Source organism: Silurus meridionalis, chromosome 6 (assembly GCF_014805685.1).
Source record: "Silurus meridionalis isolate SWU-2019-XX chromosome 6, ASM1480568v1, whole genome shotgun sequence".
Classification (NCBI taxonomy): Eukaryota; Metazoa; Chordata; class Actinopteri; order Siluriformes; family Siluridae; genus Silurus; species Silurus meridionalis.
Genome location: NC_060889.1, coordinates 22,936,740 through 22,952,560, shown reverse-complemented (window position 1 = coordinate 22,952,560; position 15,821 = coordinate 22,936,740). Strand labels below are relative to the sequence as shown.

Sequence of the window (15,821 nt, the reverse complement as noted above, 5' to 3'; positions counted from 1 at the left end):
ATGCCATATGACCTTAAACAAAATGTACAAAACCAAAGGCAAAAAATGTTTGTTGAATGTAGAGTAATTAAACCGGAAGCTATGGAAATGCTATTACCTGTCTTTCCACTAGAGGACGACAGAGTTCATGAATAGAGCTCATGAACCGGATACAGAAACCAAAATGTTCTTATATTTTTTGTTTTTAATTATAAGTAAGTTAGAAATGTTACACTATATCCATGTCTCTTTACAAAATACAAATTTTGTGATTTCATGACAAAGGGTAAGTACTTCGCAAACACAATTTAATGATGTTTAGTTACATAATCAAGTACAGAAAAAGTACAGAAGTTTGCAAACTGCAATCATTCCCACAAAAATATTAATCGCTGTTTTTTATATATTACTTACATATAATTAAAATATAGTTTAAATCCAGGTTGCAGAATGATGGTCCCCCCCTATGTGTTATGTTTATATATGTGCATTCAGAATGTGAGAATGTGTTCAGCCAATTTAATAGCAGTTTGTTATGAACAGTTTGTTCAGATGCATTTATTAGGCACCTGGAAAAACTGTTTCTAAATTTAATGATGTCGCTTGCCAAAAATGAGTTTTTGTCATCCCTTATCTGTCATCACTACCTGCAGTTGATAAAGTGTTAGCATTGATTTACATATACATAGGATTTGGTAGCTTCTTTTCTAAAAACCTCTTAGCTTTTTTTAGTGAAAAACATTAGTTCGGTTTGCCTGTGTATCATTATTGAAAGAGCTTACGCCTGAGTGTACAGGCTGTTGGCCTTTGAATACAATAGACAGACAGACAGACATGTGCAAATAGTAGCAGTTGTGCAAATTGACAAAGTGCAGCTAAAAAACGAAAAAAATGTTCAGACACTGTTAAAAAATTACAAGTGAATGGTTACAAGGCTAAGGCAGTGAAAAATGTGCAAAAGCTAATAATTAAGAGCACTAAGTATATGTGTATGTATAACAGGCAGGATGTACATTATGTAAGGTATATTTAGATACACATGCATAAAAATAAAATAGTAGTGCAGATATATGTAAGACATGTATAAGGTATATGTAGAGAAAGAGGGGTATATAAATTTGCAATATACAATATGTACATTGTATGTACAGCAAGTTATACAAAGTGATTATACAGTGTTCTTATGGTGTAGTGTAGAGTTCAGTAGGGTGATGGTGTCCCTGAGCTGTTGCTGAACCTGCTGGTTTTGGTGAATATGTTCCTGTATCTCCTTCTGAATGGAGTGAGGTTAAAAAGCTTGTGACTGGGATGTAAGGAGCAGGTAGTTGGGTGTCAGAGATGTGTTTGGCAGGTTTGACCACCCTTTTCAGGGCTTTACATGCACAAACAGTGGAGCCTCCGTACGGTACAGTCATGGAGTTGGTCAGGATGCTCTCGATGATGCAACAGTAAATACCTGGGGGACAGACGAGGTTTTTTTATGACTCCTAAAGAAATACAGGTGCTCTTGTGCATTCTTAACCAGAGCTGAAGTATTCTGGTGCCAGGACAGATCCTCAGAGATGAGAACTGGAAACCCTCTCTACCTCAGTTTCACTGATGTAGACAGGGAAGTGTCTCCTACTGTTAGATTTTCAAAAGTCCACAGTGAGCTCTTTAGTCTTCATGGGGTTGAGGGTCAGGTTGTTGGTGGCACACCATGCTGTCAGGCTTTGGATCTCTTCCCTGTAGGCCGATTTGTCATCGTAGCTGATCTGCATGACCATGGTGGTGTCATCTACTTCAATAAGTTAGTGTTATGCAGAGGAGCACAGTCATAGGTGAACATGAAGTGGCTTAGTGGGCTCAGAACACAGCGTTGTGGGATGCCAGTGTTCAGAATGACAGTTGATTATACCTGTTTGCCCAACCTAACAGACTGAGGTCTGTTGGTGAGAAAGTCCAGAATCCACCTGCAAGTGGAGGTGCAGATAACCAGGTCACAGAGCTAAGTGATCAGTACAGCGGGGAGGACTATATTGAATGCAGTCTAGGTTACATCAACTAAAGTGAATTAACAGCATTTTTTATCCTACAGACTAAAAGTATTGCCAAAGTCCAAATATCAGCATATGTGAGGACAGAACAGTGAGGAGATGCACCCTTTAACCAAATATATAAACTAATTGTTTACTTCTTTCATAGGTAAACTTTATCTTCCTAAATACATTTACAGTTTATAGTACATTAGTGCCTATGAGCCCATGCAGCACACAGAAATGCATTTGACCACATGATATGATTGTGGTTGTCTTTTCGGTTTTATAGGAAAAAAAAATTTATTTAAGTGTTTTAACAAGTAAAAACAAGGTTCACATTTACTTAATATTCATTTTCTTTTAGTTTCTTAAGTCAAGTCAAGTCAAGTTTATTTCTATAGCGCTTTTCACAACAGACATTGTCTCAAAGCAGCTTTACAGAAATCAACAGTTAAGGTGAATGGTGTGTATTTATCCCTGATGAGCAGCCGTGGCAACGGTGGCAAGGAAAAACTCCCCTAGATGTAATGACGAAGAAACCTTGAGAGGAACCAGACTCAAAAGGGGAACCCATCCTCATTTGGGTGACATCAAGAGTGTGATCATAAATCTTCAACAATACAGAACACTGGAGAGTGAGAACTAACATGAGCACTGGAGTATAAGATTATAAGTGAGTTTCTGCTCTGCAAAAACAACAGCATAAAAAGAGTTGGTCAAGTACACTCAAGGTCAAGATCCCTCAGAAAAAATATCACTCTGTGATCGCTCTGATTATTTTAAGTTGCAACACAATGACTGATGTCTTATGCATGTGAATTTCTATGTCAACAACCATACATCTTGTGCAGCTTCCCTTCCAGTATCTTTTACACTGAGCTTCCAAGAATAATAGATATATAAAACATTCTGCATTGCAGTACTTTTGGACTGGAACTATCTGAACATTCTGAACAGTTCCATTTAAACAAATACATTTCATAAATAAACTTTATGCACACTATTGAATTTTACATCATAGAGTTAGTCAATTCTAATTGATTATGTGATCTTGTAGATTTAATTATTGAGCTGTAGCCACAGTTCATATTTTATTGTATTTATTTTTATGCATATTTTTTCAAAATGTCAAACAACAAGGATTCAAAAAGAGAATGAAATAACATTACAGTCATTTGACAATTTACATTCAAGTTAAAAACACAAGGGTGAAAATTACAGACAAAGAAAAAGATGATGGTTTAAATATTCCTCACTGGGAGTCATACTGTTTTCTTTTTTTTTTAATGGTACACAATTCATCAGGTGTTAAAACTAGTCTCACTGATATGCTAAATGTCTGTTAATCGTGAATTGCTTTACAGATATTTATAACATGCATAGTAAAATTGAATGTGTAAATGCCAAGTATTACAGGCACACCTGTTAATTATAATACCATAATTTTTACATTCTCTGAAATAAATAAATCATTCCTATAAATATATTTAGTATGTCACAAATTTAAAATATATTAGTATTGTAAATATTATGCCACTACATCATTTTCTTATCATCCCATATCTGAACTGCTCACATTTCCTTGAGTGATAAGCACATTGCAAATAAGGTGACAGATAAGGTTTTTGTTAGAATATACATGAAAAGGAAAAGGCTAAAGCATTGGGTAAGTTGTTGATGAAATCATAATGTTTTACTTTTAACAGACATGTTTAGTTGTACAGACCAGAATATTAGTACACATAGTTTAATCTGAATATGTGCATTTTTTTAAATGTATCATATTTTGATGAGCATCTTCTTTGTTGTCCTTTATGCTTTCTTAATTAATTTTTCTTTCTTCTCAATGAACTGGATAAGTTTTCGAACCCACATAGTATGAGGATTCAGGCAAATCTTTTCTCCACTCACCAAAGAAGCACTAGGAAAATAAAACATAGAGATAAACATTAATGCAGTTACTTAAGTGAGTTGGAGTTGATTGAGATGAGATGGAAAATACACGCACACACACACACACACACACACACACACACACACACACACACACACATATATATATATATATATATATATATATATATATATATATATATATATATATATATATATATAAAACCAGGCATAACTTTATGGCCACCAATCCATCTGCATAATATTGTGTAGGTCCCCTTTTGCTGCTGAAACAGTCCTGACCCATCGAACATTAACAGCATTAACTTCTTCAGCAGTTTGAGCTACAGAAGCTTGTCTGTTGGATCGGACCACATGGGCCAGCCTTTGTTCTCAGTGAGCCTTGGCTGCCCATGACCCTATCGCCAGTTGTTTTTTCCTTGGACCACTTTTGATAGATATTGAACACTGGAGACTGGGAACAGCCCACAAGAGCTGCAGTTTTGGAAATCCTCTGACCCAGTCGTCTAGCCATCACAATTTGGCTCTTGTCAAACTCACTTATATTCTTACGCTTGCCCATTTCTCTGGCTTTTAACACAACAATTTTGGGGACAAAATGTTCAATTGCAGCCTGATATATCCCACCCACTAACAGGTGCCATGATAAATAGATATTGTTGTTCACTTGTTATTCACCTGTCATTAATCTATATAGCTAAAAAGAAAACTAATGATAGAGAATGATCTACTTTAAATGATCAGGTACTGTTGTTGACTTGTTTTTAGTCACATTTCCAAATATGTTATAGCCTTTTTTCCCCCAGATGACCGAAATATGACTTTTTGGGCTTTTTTTTGTTCTGGTCTTGGCCTGAGTTGCCTGTTTTTCTCCTCCGCCTAAATTCCTATCACAATTTTGCATTGTGATTACTTACATGACCTCTGTATTCTTGCAGTGGGAGCCTTTAGGAAAGATTTCAACACTGCGCAGGCTGTGCTGTGGTATTATCCTGGACTCCAGCTTCACGCACATGCAGTGACTGTTGTAGCCTTTCCCCAAAGGTTGTATTGCTTAAGACGTACACATATTTAGAACAGATTACTGATGACACTATTTGTGCAGTGGAATACCATAGAATCAGAAAAGCTTACTAAACAGTATATTAGCTGACATATCAGAGTCAGTGAGAGTTCCCGAAACAGTGAGTTACTATGAAATGTGACTGATGTGTAAGACACAATGGGGTGGATGTATAAAGCAGCATGCTTCAGGCAAAATGTCATAATGTCATAATCGTTGGGTAATTTAATGTTGAAAGCTGAACAAAAAAGCAGATGTGTACATATTATTAGGCAATAATTGTGTTGAGTCAGAACTTCATTATACTTCCTATTCTCTCACATTCCTGGACAAGTTATTTGTTCAATCAGAAACAGCAGTTTCTTATGACTGCAATAATAAATAATTTCAAGCAGACACAGAAATTAAATCAAATGTATTTTCTTGTTGAATATTCGGTTAAATTCTGTCAAATAAGCAAATAATTGTTTATAAAATAAAATAAATAAAATTCAAGCGTAATTTTCATTACTGTTTAAATTTTCAGGACGTACAAATATCGTCCATGTATTTTTAAAATAAATGAAATGGCAGTTACTTACCACAAGTGAGTAAAAGACTGACTGCCATCAAAGCTAAAAGGAGAAAGAATCTCATGGTTAAGTCAAGGGTTAGCTTCAAAGACACTTTAAACCAAAAAATGTTGCATGCTCTTAAATACTCTGAGTTTAATCTTATATTAACAACAATCATGTGATAATTTAAACAGTGGTTTTATTGTACTTCCTGTTTGCACTTTGCATATGCGTGTAGCTCGCGTGTAAACAGTCCTGTGGTTTCACTTTGGACATTCACATGTTCATCAGCTGCAGGCCTCATGCCTGTATATCCCGTGTTGTGTGTCTCTGATTTAAAAAACTCCCTCAGTGTCCTGGCACTTTATTTGCTTAAACACTCATGATCAGTGGTGGAAAATTGACAAAATGTCACAATGTGGCCCTGTACAAAAATGACATTTAACCCAACTCATTGCCTTTGCAAATAAAACGTTCATGTTTACACTGCTTTAAGATTTCATAGTCAGTAACCTGGTAGAATTGTCTACATATTAATCTTATCATATCAATGCAGACAAAAATGGACAGGGACACAAATACTGATATTTGCACCCATTACACTATTTTGACTGTTGTCTTAGTTCAGAGAGCTTTGGCCATGACCCAATAACAGCAAATCCAGCTAGTTAAAGTACTTGATAAATACTTTAAAGCCATTATATAATCATGAGAGCAATGTCCTGCCTGATTCTTTCTCGTTCTTTCTCTTTACTTTAGGCTAAACATTTCTATTTATAATCAAAAAGGAATTTGAATACTTTTTCATAAGTAAGTGTTGTAAACAACTAATTTTAAACAAAATGATTTAATCTAATTAAACTTTTAAAACTGATGAAACAAGATTATTATATAATATAAGTCAAGTCAAGTCAAGTTTATTTATATAGCGCTTTTCACAACAGACATTGTCTCAAAGCAGCTTTACAGAAATCAACAGTCAAGGTAAACGGTGTGCATTTATCCCTGATGAGCAGCCGTGCAAGCAGGGATTTTATCCAATAACAATCATATTGGATAAAATGCATGTTATCAGATATTGCAAACATTTCTTAAATGTTAAACTGCATTTAAATGGTTCAGCTTAACTTTACACAACATAACACAATATTTAATCATATGAAATGAGAGTCTCAGTTAAATGTTATCAGTAATCAATAAATCAGTAATTAAGCAAAATTTAATGAGTAAATTAAGTCAGTAACTGTGAAGTAAAGCAATTTGATTTTAATGTCTATAAAAGTTGAACAAAATGAGATGGTGTTTAAATGGAATATTTTACCTGGGTTATGCTGGTATTCACACATCCACAGTTAACTGGATGGAGTCAAATCAGGCATGATAGTGAGAATAAACTCTACATTTAACTATTAGGATTTGGAAAGATTTCTCTTTCATCTGGGTGTGTCTGGGTCTAGAGCTTTTCCCAAGAAGTGTACTTTAGAGTATGTCACACTTCCAGGAGTCATCATTAGTCTCATGCAGTGTGTGAAGTTTTCTAAATCTTAATTTCACTCTCAGATACTGGCAAAAGGTAGAATTCAATGCATGCAAATGTGTTTTACTAATCAGAGACATACATTAAGAAACACCAAGATCCCTTAATGCTTTGGACAAGTAAGTTAGCGGTGTTCATATTAAACATGACTTTTTCAACTTAAGTGTCTCTGTTACTGAAATATCACATATAAATATAACTATAGCACAAATATTCTAACTACAGAGGATTGAGAATATTAGACTAAGGCTAACTGGCCCAATAATAATAAATAAATAGAACATCCAGAATGAGACTGAACATATTTGTGAAGAGAGAGAAGCCAGTAACAAAATAGATAAATCATGTTGGACTTAACTTGACATTGCTCAGAACTTCACAGAGATTTCAAAGGTGACCTGTTATATTACACCTGTTTTAAGAGACCTAAATGCCAGTAATTTACATTCTAATATCAGTTAAACATTAACCTCTAAATATGTAATGTCATACTGACACATAGCACTGGATGTGGTTTCAGTGTGTACTGTATATTTTGCAGTTGTAACTGAGATCACACACTCAGCACTCTTTACTACCACAAAAACATTAGGAACCCGAGCAAAACATCAGCAGCAGCAATACAAACAAAATCCTAATAGAAAGGTTGTGAATAACAATTACTAATCACTATCAAAATTATTGTAAACTATTCTGGATAATCATAAGTATTACAACAGCTTATCAGAATTAGGATGACTAAGAATCATTTCATTCATTTCAAATAAATTATAAATGACTGAAAAATAATTTAATGTTTGATTCATTTTAATCTAAATTAAAAGTCTTTTGTCTTTTTTTACTTTTGGAATTCACTTCAGTTCAATTCAGATCGAGTGATACAATTCAGAATGATTATTGCTTCCTACTTAAACAAACATCATATTGTAAGTCATCATATTGTAGAATATGCTGGTGTTTATATTTTGCCCTTAAAACTTACACATCACCTACAGGAGATGCAATGTCATGAAATGTAGTGTACTTTTTGATATTACATAAAATGGTGGTTAGTGGCATAACCTTTGCCACACATGACCCTGACTGATGACATGTCAGAATCCATATGTACATCCACCTGCCATGGACTGTCTCTGTAAAAATTCTCATCAGTCTGAGTGACCAGAGACTCTGGTGTTCTTCCACTATTTATAGAACCAAAGACCTACATATTTATAGAACCAAACACACCCCATGAGGCCCGACCACAAAGTGGTGATAGCATGTGGAATAGCACCTTACAGATGTCTGAAATACACAACCTTGTGCAGGGACCAAGACAGATGAACACCTGGTCAGTGGTATACCAGTTGTCCAAACACATTGCTGTATTATGTATTATTGACATGTGATGTATTATTGTCTATTATTAATTGTTTAATCTCAAACCCAAATATCTGTAGTGTATAGCTAAAATAAATTTGCCAATCCAATACATTTAGAGGGAAATGCAAATTAAAATGTACTATATAAATAAAGATGCAGCTTACATATTAATGTATCAAATAATATGAATAAATTATTAGTGTATTTATTTTCTTCTTCCCCCAACCCCTGGAGCTGTAGTTAAACTATCCACTGCACTACCACCATTCATTGAACATGCGGGTTGCTCTTGTTATTTTAACCAATATAGTTTATGATTTCTAATTGAAATGCCAACCCAAAGCTTGTAAATAAGCCTGTAGTAAATAATTTAAAATGCCAATTGTTGAATGTACATTACATAATTAAACATATGTGGACAAACAGACATATATGTCTTTTCTAAACTGTGGCCACAAAGTGTCGTATGCTGTATCATTATAATTTACCATCATTGAAACTTTGGGCACTTGTTTTAGCTTGAAAAGGACCCTGTTTACAAATTAAGGTCTCCTGAGACTAGGTTTGCTAATGCTGGTTTGTAAGAAATCAAGTGACCTGCACAGAGCCATTACTTCTATCACACTGAACAACTTTGGGAAAAATTTGAACAGTGGTTGCAAGCTGTCTTTACGTACACTTTTGTGGTTATTTGAACATAGGCTGTTATAGCAGCACATTTTCTTAGTGTAAACTGATATTCTAACATACCCACAATAATAGATGATGCAAAATGTGACAAAAAGTGTAGATTAAGAATTAAGATTTATTTGTATGCCATGTACATTTGTGTTAAATTCCGAGATGATATTTGATTAACTATATTGGTGTATGATCAAGTTATTTAGAGCCATGACTTTAAATTTGTGAATAACATGAACAGTATAGAATAATATTAATAAAAAGAAAAACAGATTATTAGGAGAACTAGTAAAATATTTATAACAAGTAAATTGTAATTATACATTTAGTTTTGTATTCCATTTAGAACATGTATAAAGAAATAGGTAAATAGAGTGACTGTAAATACTTAAAAAAGCACAAATATTTTTCATCAGCTTTTCCTTCGTTTCTTTCTACAACCATATTTAGATCAGTAGCTTTCTATTGTGCCAGGTTCCTTCTACAGGGATGGAGAGAAAAACATTTGTTTATAACTGAAATTTATTCCAGTTCATTATATCACAACAAGCTACATTTATGACAACTGAATCAGATTAATAATCTACATCAAATACAATGTTGTTTGGTCTTAAAATGACTAATGAGTACTAATGAAACTAATGATGATGAGAAAAATAAAACAACCTGAAAATCTAAAACATACCTTTTGAGAGCATCCTGAACCCACTCGGCATTAGGGTCGAAGCACAACGTCCTTTTTTCCTCGAATTTTACAGTAGCACTGCAAGACATTTTTTTAAAACATGCATGAAAATGTCTAGGCTGATATTAACTGACTTACAAATACATGATAAAAAAAAATAATAGCTTTGTTTCAATGACTGGAAATTTCTTAGATTAAATTCATAGGGCAGATAGAAAGTCATTGATGCAGTTGTTTGGTATAAATGTGCTTTTCATCAATGATATATTATTTATTTATTATGTATTATATATTTGTCATATGACCAAAAATATGTTTTAATTAATGCTTACATTATTTCCACATTTTTGCAGTGAGGACCAGGCTTAAACTTCTCCATCTTCACAATACTGTCATCAGAGATAGGCTTTTGAACTGAGCCTGTACACCGGCATCGGGGCTGTATCAAAAGTCCTGTTGTGTTAAAAAGGAAGAAAGTTTCTATAATTGAAAATGCAGAGACATTTAATAATATGTACAAATTCAAACATAATTTTTGAAAAGAAAACATCTATATTGTACTTAAAAGCAGAGTGTGTTAAATAACTTCTTAGGCATAATTCATTACTGTAATGATCTGTTCTTTTATTGGCATAAGTTTATTCTTTAACCATATAGAGAAAAGTGAATATTAAACAATATGTACTTACCTTCGGTCATTGACAGTAGAGCACATGCTAAAGCAGTGATGGCTAGAGCTGAGCGTTTCATAATTTCTGAAATAAAAAGTAAATCTATTTAGGAGACCACTTTTGTCAAGTTTATCAGAAATTCTCAGCCAGAAAGTTGACCTTGGGGTCCTTATAAAGCCCTTCTGCCACCGGTGAAAGTAAAGGATTGTGCAACACACATCCTCCTCTGCATTATATTTAATGCAAGTTTCGTAAATGGAAGTGGCTTTTTCCCCATCTAAGCTAGAGTAAAAGAGATTAAATTGTATGATTTAAATTTAACTGCATTTGAATTTATTATTCAACAATAGTTTTAACAATATTTGGATATGAAAAGGAAGCAATTAGTTTATTTTAAAAAAGAAGCAAACATTCAAACCTCAACATGGCTTTTAACTCTATCTTATTCTGCTATACACTTTAAATGTCTATACACCAGACATTTGGGGTTGAGTTGTATTTCCTAAACTGTTGCCACAAAGTGCAGTAGGCTGTATCATTATGATTTACCATCATTGGAACATTGGCACAAACTTGTTTTAACTTTAAAATGACCTGCACACAAAATAGGGTCTCCTGAGCCAATGTTTGCTGTTGCTAGAAGAAATCACGTGGCATGCATAAAGCCATTATCACAACTCTAGCATTTTTGACAATGAACATTGTTTCAAAGCAGCTTTACACAGATGAAGCAGTAATAAAATAAGTTTGTCCTTAATTAGTTAGACATTGACAACTGTGGCAAGGAAAAACTACGTGAGATGGCATGAGGAAGAAACCAAGAGAAGAACCAGACTGAAAAGGGAGCCTAACCTCATCTGGGTTTCACTGAATCTCCTTTTACTTCAGTTCACTGTTGTTGAGGTGTGCAGTGATTAAATTCAACACGTGGTCCTTAGCCATTGTGGTAGACTGTTAACATTAACTACAGTCCAATTTCATCCTCAAGGCTCCCATGTTGCTCAGTAATATTATAGATCCCCAGGCCTTTGAAGCGGAACCATCCAAGCTGCACAGAAAGTTTTTCTTTGGTGGCTTTAATTGGTTGTGTTTATCAAGCACAGTTTTTAAATGGCAAGAAAAGACAGACATTAATAATCAGCATATGAATCTTAATATTAGCGACAATTAAAAATAATAATAAAAATCAAACCATAACATCACAAGAACAGTCTACTGAAAGGTCACAACAAAAAAACACCACCCAAATAAAGAAAATAGCCAGTGAAAAACTAAGGTTTAACGAGTCAAAGGTCAAGAGCTGAACTGAAGCAAACACTGATCTCCAAAATAGCGAGATCAAATAAAAGATTTTCAATATAATATAAATCTTTGTTAAGCAGTATGTTTTGTAGATGTATGACAAATGATGTCAAACTGTTTTTGTTTTTTCCTTCAGTGATTCTGCTTGTTAACGAGAGGTGTTCATCGGTGGTGAATTCTCTCATTTGTTTTCTTTCACTCTGTCAAGTGGACTGTACTAGTATACTAAAGCAGGGAATAGGGAATGAGGGTGTACAGTGTGATTTCAGACACAGTCCATGAGTGTCCACCCTGAACACTGTTAATTCACAGTATACTGACATAGGCTACTTTCTAAAAAAATACTCAGAATGCATTGTTTTATATGGAATTGTACAGTTTTAATTAAAAAACAGCCTGTTACTATTTGAATGTGGCCATTTTTTAAAGCATTGTTTTTTAAAGCGGACCACATGCTCTTCTCTTACAGTTCTATTCAGCAGTGATTAAATCTGTCCTGTGAAGGGCCATCACATAAAAATCAGGTTAAAATTTACTAATGCATAGCATTAGCTTTTGACTTGTGTCGATGTGCACACTGAATAGGTAATGCCAGATGGGTGGCTGTGACATTTCTTTAAGGTAAATAAATGTTTTATTGGTTATGTTTGATGTATTATTTGCCACAATCCTGCATGTTAATAAATTTTGTGCAGATAGCAAGGATTGTGCTGGGGTTCGAAAACAGTTGTCTTGGCTGTGGTGTGGTACACACCTAATTATGTAATAATAGTTGTAATACTGTAATAAATTGTAATAAATTTGTGATTTTTTAAATAACCGTGGGGATTAAAATATTGTGTGCAGATGGGAATGATGGCTTGTGCCAGAGCTCGAAAACAGTTATTGTACTGTAGCTGTTTCAAGGTAGCTGAAATAAAGTCAATAGTGTTTTTTTTAATAAAAACTATATATATATATATATATATATATATATATATATATATATATATATATATATATATTTATCTGGCTCTGTTTTAGGACCCAGACTTTGTTACTGTTTTGAATTACTATCTAAGTCAATGTATTGCAAGTTTGCACACAATATATTAGGGCCGTTAAATTCTTCAACTGGCTACCAGTTGAACCTATTTATTTGCCTATTTTAGACACTTTTTTGTTGAGTTGTTAATGAATGGTTATAAGAATGATTTGGGTGGAGAAATTCACTGCTTTTCATAGATAGGCTTTACAATATCCTTATGATATTTCACCAATATGGCTGAGATAATGCTTCCTTTCTCACTATAAAACATCGTGCCAACATTTTATTAAGAATATGCTATAATCTTTTACTTCAAGAACATACTAAATGTTCTAGCTGTGTTAACACATCACATTATGAGTGATTTCTTTTTTTTAAATGTGCTGTCATGTCCTTCCTCAATTATGTTCTTATACCATTTCTAATGTGGCTAAGATAATGATCTTCTTTTATTATCAACAGTGTGCCAATGTTCATTAAGACTATTGTATAATCTGTTACTTTGTTCTTGCTTTATTAACACATCACATTATGAGGACATTTTATAGAAAATGTTCTGTCATGTCCTTCCTCAATTATGTTTTATACCTTTTCACTAATGTGGCTGAGATAATGTTCTTCCTTCTTGTTATAATGAAACAGTGTGGCATTCTCTTATTAAGAATATTGTATAATCTGTTACCTCAAGAACATCCTCAAAACATCCTTAAAATGTTACAATTAAAGTGACATCTTTGTTTAGACTTTAACATTATTTTTTAATAAAAAAACACCCTTAAAGCATTTCTTTAACATTACATTCAAATGTTTTCTTTTAAACATGAACAGAATGTTAGATAAAGTTCTGGGAACATTCTACAACATCAGAAGTATTTGACCATTTCTGTCCTCTCAGGCTGCTTAGGTGCTTGTGTAGTCTCTTGTCATTTCGAGACTGGACTACTGCAACTCTCTGCTGGCAGGTTTACTTTTAATTGCTATTCATCCACTGCAAATGATCAAAATGCAGATCTCCCAGAACACCCCACTGCTGAGCTCCCTTCACTGGCTTCCTGGTGCTGCAGGCATTACATTCAAAACACTGATTCTTGCCTACAAAGTTAAAAATGAACCATCTTACCTCAGAATCCTCATCACTCCTCCCACTGCACCTTGTAAGAGAAAGATCTGCCCCCTGCTGTAGACTTTATTATTTAAGTTACTTACAAATTGTCTGGACCTTTTGATCTAGGTGGGTGTAGGGGCTAAAAATTTAACAAAAGTTTGCCTAGATACTGTGGGGCAACACCCTCCAGTGCTTTATACGTCAGTAGTAGTATTTTAAACCTTTTTTGGCACTGAACAACTTTGGTATAAATAAAGACAGTCATATGGTTGGTCGAACAAAGGCTGTTATAGCAGAACAAGGGGGATCAGCTACATATTCATATCTTTTTAGGTTTTGGAATGCAATATTCAGCAAGCAAATCTGGTTGTGTTGGTCAGGTGTCCACAAACATTTGCGCTTATAGTCTATAAATGTTTTTAGTGTAAACTGATAGAGCCTAAGAAACCCACATTAACAGAGGAAGCAAATTGTGACAAAAAGTGTAGATTAAGATTTATTTGTATGGCATGTACATGTGTGGAATTTGTTGATGTTATTTGATTCATTATATTGGTATGATCAGGTTATTTAGAGCCATGACTTTAAAGCTGTGAATAACATGGAAAGTACTGTATTGAATTGTAAAAACACTTTATTAGATGTATAAATGAAATGTTCATACAAAATAAACTGTAATTATCCATAGATCACTTTTAGTAAATTCATAACATATAAAAATATAGCTAGAACTAAATACTATTTTTATCTTCATCCATCTTCATATCAGTAGCTTTCTATTGTGCCAGGTTCCTTCTACAGGGATGGAGAGAATAACATTTGTTAATTGAAATTTATTCCAGTTTATAATATCACAACAAGCTACATTCATGACAAATAATTCTGATTATAATCTACATCAAGTACAATGTTGCTTGGTCTTAAAACGACTAATGAGTATTAATGAAACATTTATAGATGAAGGTGAGAAATATAAACAGGAAAACCTGAAAAGATCTAAAACATACCTTTTGAGAGCGTCCTGAACCCACTTGGCATTAGGGTTGAGGCACAACTTGATTTCTTTCCGATATTTCACAATAGCACTGCAAGACATTTTTAAACATTTGTGAAAATGTCTTTGCTCATGTCAGATTGACTTGTTACAGCTACATATAGATAATAAAAAATAGTTGCTTTGTTTCAATGACTGGAACTGTTTTAGATTTAAATTGCAGGGCAGACACAACATCATTGGTGCAGTTGTTTTGTATAAATGTGCTTATCAGCAATGTTATATTTTTGATATATGATGTATTATATATTTGTTGTATGACCAGAAATATGTTTTTTTTTTCATTAATGCTTACATTATTTCTACATTTTTGCAGTGAGGACCAGGCCGAAACTTCTCCATCTTCACAATTCTGTCATCAGGGATATAAGTTTGCACTGTTTCTGTACACCGGCATCGGGGCTGAATTAAAAGTCTTGCTGTGTTAAAAAGGAAGAAAGTTTCCAACAGTGGAAAGGCAGAGACATTTAATAATATGTACAAATTCTTAAAAAACTTAAAATAAAAAAAATACAATTCCTGAAAACAACACATCTATATTGTACTTATTAGCAGAGAGTGTTTAATAACTTCCTATGCATAATTCATCACTGTAATGATTTGTTCTTTCATTTGCATAAGTTTATTTTATAACCATATATAGAAAAGTGAGTATTAATTAAAATGCACTTACCTTGTGTCAATGACAATAAATCACATGCTAAAACAGTGATGGCTAGAGCTAAAAACTTCATGATTTCTTAAATAAACAGTTAATCTATTTAGGAGACCACTTTTGTCAAGTGTATCATAAATTCTCAGCCGGGAAGTTGAGCTTAGGGTCCTTTTAAAGCCCTCCTGCTTCCAGTGAAAATGAGGGATTGTGC

At 33.7% G+C, this 15,821-nt stretch overlaps 1 protein-coding gene and 1 long non-coding RNA gene across 3 annotated transcripts; one reads left to right on the top strand and one right to left on the bottom strand.

The window, feature by feature from the left end:
• The first annotated feature begins 55 nt into the window (after positions 1-55).
• Positions 56-15,484, top strand: LOC124387777. 2 transcript variants are annotated; one of them, XR_006926225.1, is made up of 3 exons: positions 56-265; positions 4,850-4,955; positions 15,272-15,484. It is a non-coding gene; the product is annotated as an uncharacterized LOC124387777 (long non-coding RNA). The 2 variants fall into 2 exon arrangements; XR_006926226.1 differs by lacking the exon at positions 15,272-15,484 and adding an exon at positions 10,150-12,180.
• On the bottom strand, positions 2,590-10,246 carry cxcl19 (chemokine (C-X-C motif) ligand 19). Its single transcript, XM_046852336.1, has 5 exons — positions 10,129-10,246; positions 9,797-9,874; positions 5,556-9,592; positions 4,829-4,964; positions 2,590-3,918 (listed from the first exon to the last, which is right to left on the bottom strand). The coding sequence occupies exons 3-5, from the start codon at positions 5,704-5,706 to the stop codon at positions 3,810-3,812; spliced, it is 396 nt and encodes a 131-aa protein (XP_046708292.1). The 5' UTR covers positions 5,707-9,592; positions 9,797-9,874; positions 10,129-10,246; the 3' UTR covers positions 2,590-3,809.
• Positions 15,485-15,821: the final 337 nt, after the last annotated feature.